Below are 13,657 nucleotides of genomic sequence, written 5' to 3' on the forward strand. Positions count from 1 at the left end.
GATTATTTTTACCATATAGTTGTTTTGACTTTTATTCATAATTAATATATTAGTACAAGTTAATATTTTTACCGTCAAAGTCTATTTTTACGTTTATCCACAGATTTTGTTTATTTGTAGGTATATGTCATTTTTCTTGTAATATAAACACATGAAACATAAAAAAAGTAAATAAAATATTTTTTTTATGAACTTAAATTAATTTTTATAGAACTTGAAACAAAAATTTTAAAATATATATATATATGATCTGATTTCTTTCTTTAATTCATTTTTTCTTCATTTATATTTATTGTAATTTAACTTTGTCTGGAATCCACGAAGAATCTCCAACACAAATTGAACTTGAAGCAATTTTTTACTTTAATTTAACATTTAAATTACTTGCAATATGATGCAAAATGTTGTTGCAGTGGAGGGATATTACATAGGAATGATCACATTCTGAGATGAATTATTTATATGCAGACAGGGACAAACAAAAGAAAAGGGTAAAGGGCAGTATTAATGCAGTACTTTACACATAATGCAGGCACTAGAAAATGTCAAACTCTATTGCATGGCCATGCCGTTTTAACTTCACAGCTAACAGAAAACACACTGTTCATCAAAATATGCCTCATCACTTTCGTCACATAATTTTCCTATGGTACAAGTATTTTGGTAGGTGGGGTTGATTCCCTTACACCTGTTGCAGAACATGGTGGTGTTATTTTCACAACCTTACTCTTTAGTTTTCTGCACTGTCTCATGACATTTTTCTGAGCAGATGCATTTACTCTCACAATGTCCACTTTCACTATATGATGATCAGAAGTTCCTTTTGAAGAAATCACTGAGTAGGACCCTGGCACGTACTTGTATGGAGAGTTTGGGGAAGCCAGAATGTAATCCACTCTTGTGCCATACTTGCATGTCCCCTGCACATCTGTTATTTCAGCACTCAACTTAGACTTCCATGTTTTTGAACAATCATGATCATAATAATCACCTAAGTTCACTTAGAAAGAGCAGTTAAACAAGGGAAAAAAAAAATATATATATATATATATATACTTTGGCCTTTAGCAATGATGACAATGGGCTCACATTCTCCTGCATAATCCTTTGCATCGATATAGCCTTTGGATTTCATGAAGTTCATGACTTCTGACCTTGGCCTAGGCTTTCCGAGTTTCTCATAGTACTGCAACAAAAACAAACAATCTCAGATGAGTAATCTGCAACAATTTAATGTAAACAGTTGTGAGAACTGAGAATGTTACATTAAAAATATCTGTCCATCTCTCAGATGAGTAATCTGCTCCATATAGTGAATTGAGACCTCCTGCTAAGATATGGGGAGTGTCATTGGAGCGAAATATTTCCTGCACTTGTTTCATTCTCCAATTCTCATCTAAGTGGTCAAGCTGAGTAGAATGCAAATTTATTTCTCCAGCCCAAGGCACATCAATTGTAGCCTTCAAAACATTCCTAAATCACACATGGAGTTGTCATTGCAGTTGTACACCGAAAAAATCTATAGTCTAAAACAACAATAAAGGATTGGTATTGTAAGTTATTCTATTTCAATATTTTTGTGTAGTTAATTACACTGATAAATATATCAGAGAATGACAGAGGCATGGCAGTTTTTGTCTTTCAACAAATCATAATAATCACTATCATCATCGTGATTCATGACTAACTTCTTTTAACTGAAGAGTGGTAATCATTTCAAAGGAAATGTGGGAGGAATAAAACACCTGAAATCATTATCATCAGCAATCTTTTGAACTTTCCACTTCTTAATTGGCCATTTGGATAAGATGGCATTTCCATATTCTGGAGCCCAACTCTCAGCAAACACATATTTCATCCCCAAGGCAGCTGCTAAATCAGAAAGAGGCTTCATGTTCTTCTCTTCTTCTGCTTTCACATCCTGCAGGGCCATCACATCAGCATCAATCTCCCTCAGAACTTCCAGGATGCTTCTGCTGCTTGCGAATCTCTCACTGCCCTCACAGTAGTTCATAATGAAAGGAAAACACACAGGAGACCTTGCAGGGACCTGATGCCTGCCAGAAACATTTCCCATAATTCTATCTGATGTGCCCTCTTTACTATTTGCCAATGAAATCTCATTCTCGGGAAGATTAATAGAAACCTTCAAATTTGAACGTGGCAGAATGTTGGAGTCAGAAAGACTCTGAGCTTTGTTCAGAGAGGCATGCAATGGAGATTGCTTCAGTATACTCTTGGGAAAGTCACCCTTTGCGAGATTCTTCTTCTTAGAACTATGCTCATGATTGGAGACAACCCATTCATCAAATTCTGAAACAGCAGGTGCAAGTGAAAACATGGCAACATTGAATGTAGCAATCCTAATAGGCCTTCCAGATTCAGACTCAACCAATAGGCCATTTGAGTCACTTCTAGATTTGTTTTTACTCAATTTTGCTCTGGGGTGGTGAGCCTTAAAGTTCAATTTTCTAAACCTTTTGATCACAACTTTAGACCTGGGGCGCTTCCATAGTAGCCACAGTATCCTTGAATAAAGGTGCCGGAGTTTTCTTCTAATGACACTAAACATCTCGCCAGAGAAACAATTTAACAAACTCTCTTTTGGGAAGGAAAATATAAATTCAATGTTCTTTTTTTCATGACATGTTCATCATGATTTCTTTCACCAGCTTAATCAGTGGCACATCTTCCAAACGAGGCAATATATGGAATAAGTGGAGACAAAATTAGGTCCTAACTACTCCATGGAGGGAGATAGACAGAGTCAGAGAGTTGACAAAGGTGCAATGTTGTTGAGCTTCCTTTCCAACACAAGAAAACAAGGCCAACTGCTACCAACAAGAACAGAAGAAGTTAACTAATGTCTTGTTTTTATGTGTGTTAATGATAATAACCATTAAAATGCATAAAGCAACAAATGATTATTTTGGTGGGGTCAACCACTGTCCAGTGTAGTGGAAGCCTGCATATACATCCCGTGAGTTGCAGACATTTTTGACTGCATAACATCCATTGCGTAGGCTGATGCAGCTTTATACTTTTCTTATATAATGAGTTGAAATCTTAGCTTTCTCGAATGTATTATAAAAGGTTGTAGTTATTACATAAATAGTGGATCCGGCTTTCAATTTTTTAAACAGCATAACTTTGCATTATAACTTCTGAATAAAATTTGTCTATGTATGTTGTTGTAATTTTGATTGAGCTCTTGTAACCCTCAAAATCATAGTTGGAAAACATGCATTTTGAAGTCCTTTTCACTAAACAAAAGTCAATGACTTAGGTAGAGAAAGTGGGACATGGATGGACAAGATTTGATAGCCACGCCTATGAAAAATCAGCATGCAGCTGTTTCAATTGGTAAACTTCTACGATGCACTTTTCCAATTATGTGAAAAAAATTAATTTTACCCTAGTGCGAATAAACTGTGTTAGTAGTGAATATACAGGAGTTTTATTATTAAACAGAGATTTATAGAGAATATTCTTAGCACTCTCGAAAAAGAGTAATCTCACTCCTAACCTGTGTTATTCTTAATAATTCTTTTTAATCTCTTTAGTTTCAATTCAAATTCTCTTGTGAGGGAACTACTTAAATCCCTTTTCAATTTTGAATATCTTTACTCTTTCAATATTACATATATTTGCTCTTTCAGTTTATGCCTTCTAAGTTGTTGATATTGTTTTTAATTCCCATGCAATATACTAAATACTTACAACTAATTACTTTTTTTGTTATTGTACTGTGGCTGTCTGGGCAATTATTGATTAACTGGCTTAGGACTATCATATTAGGATTCATATCAAGCAACACTTCGATCAAATATCAACTATGATCAAAAGGTCACAAACACTTAAAAATCTTAAATATTACCCATAATCAAGTTTATAGTTAAAAAAAAATTACCAGAAATTAGATCATGTTTAAAACTATGTCAATCACAAACTTATTTCAAAAACTATAAATACGAAAATATGAAGTAAGAAGATAGGTGATTGCATTTCTTACGAATTTAGATTTCATTATGCTAACTTAATTATTTGGATACTGACTTAAATATCGAAATACCTTTGACAAGTACAATCATGTGCGGCTTAGAAGTAGAGCTTTAAAAACTTAGAAGAACAGCTAAAGACAATGTTAAAAGACTCGAAAAAAAAGTGTGAATGAGTGTATTGAGATTTTATTAGACAAAAAAGAAAAGTTAACTTTGAAGTGAATATTTGAGTACGAAAAAAAAAATTTAATTGGGAGCATCGGATAAACTCTGAACTAGAAACATTGAATTAGTGGGAATTAGTGGGTGTCCAAAGTTTTTTTTTCAAAATTTGTGAAAGATTGTTTTTAACAATAATTAGTAATTAGAACATGAAAGAAGAATAATATATCTTTGACATAGGATATTTTTAAATAAGTTTTACTCATACTATAGGTTAAGGAAAGATTTTTTAATATCAGAAAATGATAATTCAACACAATGGTAGAGGTCGATTTGTTGGGCTTCGTCTGTGCAGATTCGAAGCCTGTTGTCGACCAGTGTTTTTATTTGTATTGGGTTGGATACTAATGTTTTATTCTTTTATTTATATTTTAGTTACGGTTGATAATTTTTTTTGGCAAGCTTCAATCTAGTTTAACAAAGAAACAAAAGAATTAAGTAGTTTAATCTATTTTTATTTTTTCCTTTTTTTTGTTTTCTAGTGATGAGATCATAATTCAGATACGATTATGCCAATTGGAAATATATAGTAGATTAATTAGTGTAACTCACTATGATCAAATTCACCATAAATGTTCTTCCACGGATGAATTAATACGAATTAGCATCATAGAAGACTATGATTGTTTAAAATTTAAAATTTGCAAATCTTACCATGTGACAAATTACAAAATATACCCAAAATCAATTATATTAACAACTCAAGATAATAATATTTTAATCATTTTTTAAATTAATCATATTTATTTTATTTTATAATTTAGAATTTTAATATATATATATATATATATATATTATTGTATTATCACAGAGTTGTTATGTAAGAGTATATTTTTTAAAGGGTATCAAACTATAATTTTCCTTTAAAAAATTTGCCTAAAATTCACTCAAATAATTAAAATCGTTAACGTGGAAGTTTAGCTTAATTTTATAATTCTACAACCAATTTACATACTAATATATGAAAAAGAAAATTCGTTGACATCATTTAACTATCATTTGACAATTTTTTATAAAATTAAAATGATTTGAACAAAAATTAATTTTTATATTTCCAAAGAAAAAAATAAAGAATAATGAGGGATAAATTGTGTGTAAGTACCATTGGCATTAAATTAAGGCAGATTGTACAAACAAAAATGCTGGCGTAAACAATTCAGCTCATTTGTTTCAATAAGTGAAGATCACCTTAAATATTAACTTGAAATCTGAAAGCCCGATTACTGAGAAGGAAAGAAAACAAGACTACTACCACAATCTCCACAAATACAAGTTAACATGCGATGATGCTGAATCCCTTTGTGAACATCATGAACATGATGAAGTGAGTTTTACATTGATCTACTGTTCAAATTCTCACTTACTGATCATGTAGACATTAAAAAAGTTGATCATGGAATCACTGACCATAGAACCATTGAGATGACCATGGAATTCACCAGAATTGTTTATGATGCGTGTGTTGGGGAATGCTGCATGCGCGGAGGAACTAGGCGAATCAACACAGCCACCATAAGCCTTCTTCATAGCCGCCACCAAATCTACAAACGAAGCGTGTCGGGAAGGACCAGTTATGTTGCACACAAAAGAGCCTTTGGCAGCATCGTACCAAACCTGCACAACAACGAGAGACAACCTTTGTTCCGCAGTGCTGCACACGTGTGTCACAAACAAAGAGCCGCCGTGTGCGGTGGTGTCGTGTTTGGTAGCAACCAGATAACCACACCTGACGTGCGGAACGCCGTATCCGATGCTAAACTGCCCTGCGTCTTTGCGAACGTCTAAAGTAGAACCTCCGTACTTGAGATCAATGGCGCCAACGCCTTTACGGCCTTCTTTGTTGGTTTCAATGTCTCGAACCGTAATGTCCACTCTGGTTCCTTCTCTGTCGAAAGTGTAGTCTCTGAGAGAGACACTTGCAGTGCTAACGCCCACGCTGGCATGAAGGGTGCAGGTTTTTGAATCGGGAGTTGAGTATACCACAGATTGGTCTTTCCCGTCAGGGCTCTTTGACACTTCAACACTTGATATGTTGCTGCTATATGAGCTTCCCATAGTCTATCTCTTTCTCAAATCACCTTCTTTTTACTTAATTTTTTTGCCATGCATCGGTCTGTGTGTTATATCCTCTTCGCTGGATTCTGAACTAGCTTAGAAAGTAAGCATAGTTCATCATTTTTGTCAAAGATAACTACCAACCTTCTTCTCCGGATAAGATTCTATACATCAGTGGGTTTTCTTTCTGTTATATTCTTTATCTTCCTGAGGATAATACTAACAAGATACCCTCTGTTATTTTCAAATTTCGTTGGAACCCATATATATATATATATATATATATATATAACAAATAAAAAAAAATTGTATGAAAACGGTTATTACACCCGGTTTGATCCATCACTAGTTGACAATGATCACAATTTAGTGACTCAATTCAACCTGAGTGAGTAAAAAAAAAATTAACCTAATCTAACTCATCATGAATTGGTGGAATAAATGGATTGATTTGACTCAATTAATTACAATTTTTTAATTAAAAAATTAACAAAAATTTTCTAATTAAATCTATATAAAGGTAGAAAGATCTTAAATTATATTTATGATGAATTAAATATGAGATTTTATCCAACAAAGATATCACAAAATTTCTCTAACAAAATTTTAATGATTTCATAGCGATTCAAATTTGTTTTTGCATAAAAATTGAGTTACTAAGTAGAGATTTGTGAATTTTTCATATTATATAATTATTTTATACAAAAATAATTTAACTCGAATCTCCATTTCAATTTTTAATATTTTATTATAAAATGATTATCCTAACAAAAACTACTTATTAGAAAAATTAGGTAGATTGTGAGCAACTCGTTTCATTACGGATTCAATTCGGGTGAGTCGAATTTAAAATTAACCCGTATCAAAATTTAAAAAAGAAATTCAACTCAATCCGATTCAAACATATTTTGAGGCATGAATTTCAAATCATTTTCACGGTGAAAAGTAATCAACTTCATCTAATTTGAAACTCTTACAAATATACTTTGAATTGATGTGACTCATTAGCCCATCAAGTTAGACTAGAAGTTTTCTATTTTTTAATATATAAATATATATATATATATATATATATATATATATATTTTTTTTATATAAATTTTAAATTAAAATTAGACAAACAATATTTCCAACTAAATGAGCCTGGTGATTTTCAACAAACTTTTTAGAGCTTTTGACCTGTTTGTTTTGTTAGACTAGATCAAATGGATTCAAATATTTGAAGTCAAATTTTAGAAATCATGCCGTCAAACTTTTGAATATACCAGACAACTTTACTTCCAATAAGCGTGCCAGTGGGGGAGTTTTATTATGCTTGAGGGGTCTTCCCCCAATTTTTTTTTTCATATATATAAATTAATATATTAATAAAAAAAATTATTTGAATTTTAATATATTTGGAATTTCCAAAATTTGTGTACTTGACACTCTTAACATATTTTCTAAAGATCTGTTATTGGTGTTAATTCACAGGGGCAGCATCTTCTGTGGTCTCCACCTCACAGGGGCAGAATTTGTACTTATTTCTCTATAATCATGTACATTGAATAGGTGGCATATTATTAAGATGTATCAATGTCTATAAAAAAGTGACATTTTTTTCTTCTGATAGGATTATTGGACAGGATATGCATTCCCCTCCTAAAAATAAACCAGTGGAAGTGCCAAGCACATCGAAGAGAATGGAAACAACTAAAGGGAAGTACAGTATAGGATGAATGGCTACTACTGAACGAAATCTGAGACCCAACTACTGATGTAATGATTGAAAGCATTAATGTTATTGCAGTCACATCACACAATAATCCACGTGTATTATTCTGTGTTAAAAGACATTTTTCTTAACTTGGGAAGGATCACTGTATACGAAACAAAGCAATTAATCTTTCATGTTTTAAAACCCTTCTCCGAATGTTGTTCTACTTTACCATCATGCCGGGCCTTTTGGTTTTCGATTGTGTTCCATGATCAAAGATTTAGCCCTCCAACCATGACCATTGACCACCATCTCCTACATTCTTTCATAATTTATTTCAGTAATTTTTGCTCATCGATTCTTATTGCGTGTTTTTTTGTATTTGAACAAGTCATAACGGTTATTATTGTACATGTAACGGCAAAAATCATATTAAGAGACACTAAATTGTAAGAGTATCCTTCTAGTGGCAATGTTTTCTCGAATTTGGATTTTCTTCTAAGTGTTTTCTTGCTGTTTCTCTGTTGTGCCTTCAAAATACACAGATGAACATTGATTTTAATGTTTTAAAATATATTAAAAAGATTATTAAAATACCAACATCGGTGTATTGATTATTGATAATGCTCAGCAGAAAACAGTACCAAAAAACTCAGTAGAAAATCTGCATTCTGTTTTCTTGATTTACTTGGTTTATTTTTGAAGATTACCTTGATAGTTGGATCAAAGCTTGAGCATTCATTTAAAGGAGAAAGACAAGTGTAGCTTGATGAGAGAAGAGAGCTTCAAATAAAACTGCGACAGCAGATTAAAGGATGTCGTAACAGAAGAATCAACCTTGGCATTGAAAGCAACTTAATGTATCTGAACTCGAAATGCATGATCTGAATGCATTATTCTTTTCCAGAGCGTCTCACGGACATTATTCAAAACACTCACTTCATCCAAGTAAATAATTATATATGGGCAAAACGAACAGAAATACGCCTGTGGATTGGGCTCCTGCAAGATGGACAGTCTTGCATACCTTGTTTCTCATGGAGCTCATTGCAGGTTGTGCAAACAACCTGATGAGCACATGGGAGGAATACAACAGACATCTCTTCAGAGAGACACATCACACATTCTCTTTCCCGTTTAACACCCCCGGTTAATGAGTACTCATTTAAGCTTGTAGCAAGTTCTGAGATAAAAGTGGCCCTTGATTCTTCCAGAACAGAACCATTTTCCACACGGCTGCTCGCGTAGTTTCCGTCAATTCCCCTTCTCAGTGCAGCAATTTTGGAAGAGTCAGTCTTTTGTCTCAGTTGTGCAATTTCTTTTTCAAGTTTCTGGATGTCATCTCTGTACCTCTGCAGATTCTCCTCTGCTTTCAGTTTGATCATATCCTCTTTTGATTTTGCTGATTCTTCAATTTGTTCCCTTTCTTTTCTTATAGAACTGGCCTGTAAAAGGAGTTCCTCTTTTGCCTTTGCTACCTGCTGCCACCTAGCCTGTGATATTTTCCTTTATAATGAGAACATACTCGGTAACAAAACTAATTCGGCATTTACATACTGAATAAGATGGCAACTGCACAATGTCACAAGTGATGTATGTGTATCAAACTGTACTCACGTTTCACTTCTGTAAAACAATATTTACACTTTTGTGGTTCGGGTGTCAGTACTTTAACTAAAAGACAAGTCTTGCAACCACAAGATGAATAGAACCTTCAAAGTATGAATCAAACAAGATGCACCAGGACAGAAAAAGGATGATAGACCATATGCATTAATTCCTTGGTGACGGAAGGCAGTTCAAGTCTTGACCCTTTAGAAGGTAAAAAGAGGATAGTACCTTGTCATCTAACACCATGGAAAGGGGAAAACACTTTGATTATTTAACATAAATTGCACTGCCCACCCATTCCCATTCCAATGGAAACAACGTCAATAGTTAAACCACGCATAGAAACAAAATACAAATAAAATGTCAATGTGTCAATCCAAATTTACTTAAAATCCTATGCATAAAATGAGCGTTGCGAAATTTTGTAATTTCGGATCATTGCTCCCTAACTACAGTTTCTGACATTTTACGGACAATGCTCTTTTTATATTGCAGATAACATGAGAGCAAACTACAAGCTGAACCATGTATGTTAGCATAGACATCAGGTGAACATTTACAAGATGAAAAGCACATGAAAAAGTAGTTAGAATATGCTTGAAATAGTATACCTCAACTTGATCCTGTTGTGCTTTAGCTTGCCCTAATTCTTGCTGAAACTGAGCTAATTTGTGTTTTTCAGCCATTAGCTCTTCCTGAAACAAGGATTTCTGCTTCTCCCATGATTGAAACTTCATTTGGGTCTTCTTTTCCCTCTTTGAGACCTCTTGACAGCTTGTGGCTGATTCTGCTGCACGTAACCTAGCAGCCTCCATCTCTTTCCTCAGCACAGCATTTTCTACCTCAAGTTTACGGACATCTGCATTAGTTCGTTCTACCTGAGAACTTGCTTTACACAAGGCATTTTCCATCTCTGAAATCTTTTTCATAGTGTTTTCCTCTAATGATTGTTTTTCTTTTCTAAGCCGTTCAACGTCATCTTTCTCTTGTCTAAGTGTCTTAAGCTCAGCCTTGTCCTTGCTCAGCCGCCGAGCAGCCTGCATAACCTTCTGATTTGCCCACTCTGTCCATTCTTGAAGCTGGTTTTGCAGCTCCTGAACCCTTGGAACTAGCTTCAAAATCATTTCATCCTTTCTATCTTGGGGTAACCACTGTCCCAGGGGCTTGTCGCATGGTACCCCTACACAACTACTATTAGGTGCCTCATTATCGCAGCAGATAGATGTAACAGGATACTTACTTTTTGAAGACAAAGAAAGAGAAAGATCAGTATCCATAGCTGGTAATGCATTTGGGTTACCAACAGCAAGTATAGATTTTGCTTCATGCACCAAAGATGAAGTATCTCCTGACTGAGATGCGGTGACACTGGAATCCAAGCTAAATGCAGTGGGGGTAGATGGCCCATCGTTAGATGAAAAAACAGCATTCAAATTGTCATGTGTTGCATCAACTCCCATTGCCTTACTTATGTTTAAGGATGCACTCTTTAAGTTTATCGTAGTAGATTCTGATACAGACTTAAGTTTTTTATCCAAGATTAATCCATTCAAGCCATTCAGTCTTCCACCTCTCAATGACCCTTTAGACCCATATGTTCGATAACCTTTTTCCACATGGAATGACTTCTGTCGAAAAATATATTCTCTCTTTGTGCCACTGGAATGGACCTTTCTAACACTCCCACACCTTTCTTCCACAAAAGGAGATTGAGGTGTTCCAGATGTACTAGATGATTTATCAATAGAATCACGCACAGAATTAGTAATCTCTTTCCCCGATAGTCCAAGAATTTGAGAATTCTTTGTGTTGTCCAAAACAGTATGTCCTGCCACAGAGGACTTCTCAGGTTGAGAACCTGAGGGGGCTGATTTACAAGGATTTGGAAGACCTTTTGATTCTAATTTTGATTGTGATTCAGTTTGAACAGAAGAGCAGCCATCACTACCAAAACTATTTGAAGGGTCACCGTCCATTGCACAAGCATGTGACACGTTCATGTCAGAAATTAGCAAAGCCCACATTGCATCCCCGATACTATAGAATGGCCTAACCTCTCGAAGAACACAAACCAACTCAGCCAAAATATACTTTTCTAGCTGCATTAAATCTTCAAAATAATGCTCTCTTGAAGGATCCTCTTGGCCATTTCTAAGAAACGCTAAACCATTATCAACTACATTAGACACAGCATCTTTGCATCCATAACAGATGCCCGACCTTAAGATGGCCTTTGTAGCTACGTCTTCGGTGTATCCACATCCAACAATTTTTTTAATTGCACTCCTGAAAATAATATTCAAACTGCTCATGAGAAGTTCTTCCAATTCAGCTTCAGTGAGATCACTCCAATCAGCGTCATGGAATTCATCATCCACCTCGGATTCCTCCTTAGGTTGGCTGAGTCTGAACTCAGATGAGACTACGGAACTAGACAATCCAAGGCCAAGCTTCAATCCATCAGAATAATCTTGGTTTACACTGCACATGTCAGAAGTACTAACTTGCCCAAGACCTGGCGTTATCTCAAACTTTTCAGCAGAGAATTCATAACTTAGGCTTTCATGTTGAGCTGAAGGAATACTCTTATTTGGCTCTCCTAAAGGTGGATCAGCCCTGAATTTTCTCTTATTCCTGCTCCCTTTTTCTTGGACAGACACCGAAGGAGTCGTTCGACTGCTAGCACCGGCCACCAGTGATGCCATTTATCTGCAAATAAACATAAAATATATGAATATACTCACCAAGCATCACTACTTTATTTAACATCATTCACAATCATCCAAAATTTATTAAATCCAAATACAAGTTCCGTTAAAAATGATAATGTGAAAATTAAAATCGATGAGAAAAAATCAAAATAAATCTTCTAATATTACAGACCAAGGAAAAAGAAAAGAGGAGATAACTAACACTGAATTATAATCCAATGCTTGAATTTAAGAAGAAAATCCATTACCTCTGAATCTCAGTATTACAGCCTAGAATATATAACTTCCTGAAACGTTTAGATAGAGAGAAACCCATCAATGAATTATCAAAAAAAAAAAAAAAATCAAAAATATCCAAAGCTACCTATAAACATGTACCCAGTACTCACAGCGCTACGAGCATACCCAGATGAAAAAGAGAAAACACTGAAAGTACCCAAATGAATTCAAATACACGTTGATACTTCGAACTCAGTCACAGATCAGAAAAGTGATCATAGAAAAGTTTGTTTTTAATATTATAGCACATGCAACCCCGAATACAGAGGATCCCAACAGGCGTGAATGAAAAACAGAGTTATGATCAGTATTGGAAGATTGAGGCGTACCCGATTGAAGCGGAATTTGGAACAATCAAAGGTAAGATTGATCTCAGAACATTGGAGAATCAGAAAGGAAATCCACAATTTTTTTTCTTTTTTTTTCCTTTATTTTTTATTATGCTGAGGCTGCAACAACTTGAGGTCTTAAAAAAGGCTTAAAGGGTAGAAACGTCTCTCTATAGTAACTAGGTTAGCACTATGGTAATGTTAATACAAAATACAAAATAAGATTTTTCTTTCTTTTTAAAAATGACAATTAATTTCATAGAAAAAAAATTGCAGAAGATAAGGTACTGTCGTTTTTTGAGGAATTTTATTAGCCGAATTGATATTTTTTTGACAAAATAGATATTTTTTATTCAAATTTATTGATTGACATTTTTTTTAATACTCAATCTTTAATAAATATATTTTTATATTCAGATTTAATTAAGTTTTGTGTCACATAATCTTTATATATACATTTATATAAAGTTGTCACGACGATGAATTTTTTTCAAAAGCAAAGTTATATTGGCATTTCACTTTGATATATTTATTATGTCTTTCATATACTATTTTGTCAATATTAATTTATATTTGATTAATAAATTATTCCTCTAATTATCTTTTGTATATATAAAAGTAAAGGTTGTACAAGGTTTTCCAACATTTTTGTTTGCGAGTTAGTGTTTGTAAAATTTTAAATCAAAATTACTAAAATTTTGAAAGCATTGAAATATATATTTTAAATTATATGTCATTAAACATTGATTAAAA

At 33.9% G+C, this 13,657-nt stretch overlaps 2 protein-coding genes across 4 annotated transcripts; both read right to left on the reverse strand.

Annotated features, from left to right (window-relative positions):
- Nucleotides 1–416: 416 nt before the first annotated feature.
- Nucleotides 417–2,671, reverse strand: LOC124832235 (DNAse I-like superfamily protein). 2 transcript variants are annotated; one of them, XM_047306399.2, is made up of 4 exons: nt 1,746–2,671; nt 1,266–1,473; nt 1,090–1,186; nt 417–928 (listed from the first exon to the last, which is right to left on the reverse strand). In XM_047306399.2, the coding sequence occupies exons 1-4, from the start codon at nt 2,570–2,572 to the stop codon at nt 645–647; spliced, it is 1,416 nt and encodes a 471-aa protein (XP_047162355.2). In that variant the 5' UTR covers nt 2,573–2,671; the 3' UTR covers nt 417–644. The 2 variants fall into 2 exon arrangements, with proteins under 2 accessions (XP_047162355.2, XP_047162348.2); XM_047306392.2 differs by having other exon boundaries at nt 1,057–1,186.
- Nucleotides 2,672–8,758: 6,087 nt separating this feature from the next.
- On the reverse strand, nt 8,759–13,066 carry LOC124832207 (putative E3 ubiquitin-protein ligase RF298). 2 transcript variants are annotated; one of them, XM_088116561.1, is made up of 4 exons: nt 12,905–13,063; nt 12,545–12,583; nt 10,197–12,294; nt 8,759–9,467 (listed from the first exon to the last, which is right to left on the reverse strand). In XM_088116561.1, the coding sequence occupies exons 3-4, from the start codon at nt 12,288–12,290 to the stop codon at nt 8,931–8,933; spliced, it is 2,631 nt and encodes an 876-aa protein (XP_087972687.1). In that variant the 5' UTR covers nt 12,291–12,294; nt 12,545–12,583; nt 12,905–13,063; the 3' UTR covers nt 8,759–8,930. The 2 variants fall into 2 exon arrangements, with proteins under 2 accessions (XP_087972687.1, XP_087972688.1); XM_088116562.1 differs by lacking the exon at nt 12,545–12,583 and having other exon boundaries at nt 12,905–13,066.
- Nucleotides 13,067–13,657: the final 591 nt, after the last annotated feature.

Source organism: Vigna umbellata, chromosome 5 (assembly GCF_029865625.1).
Source record: "Vigna umbellata cultivar VRB3 chromosome 5, Vumbellata_1.0, whole genome shotgun sequence".
Classification (NCBI taxonomy): Eukaryota; Viridiplantae; Streptophyta; class Magnoliopsida; order Fabales; family Fabaceae; genus Vigna; species Vigna umbellata.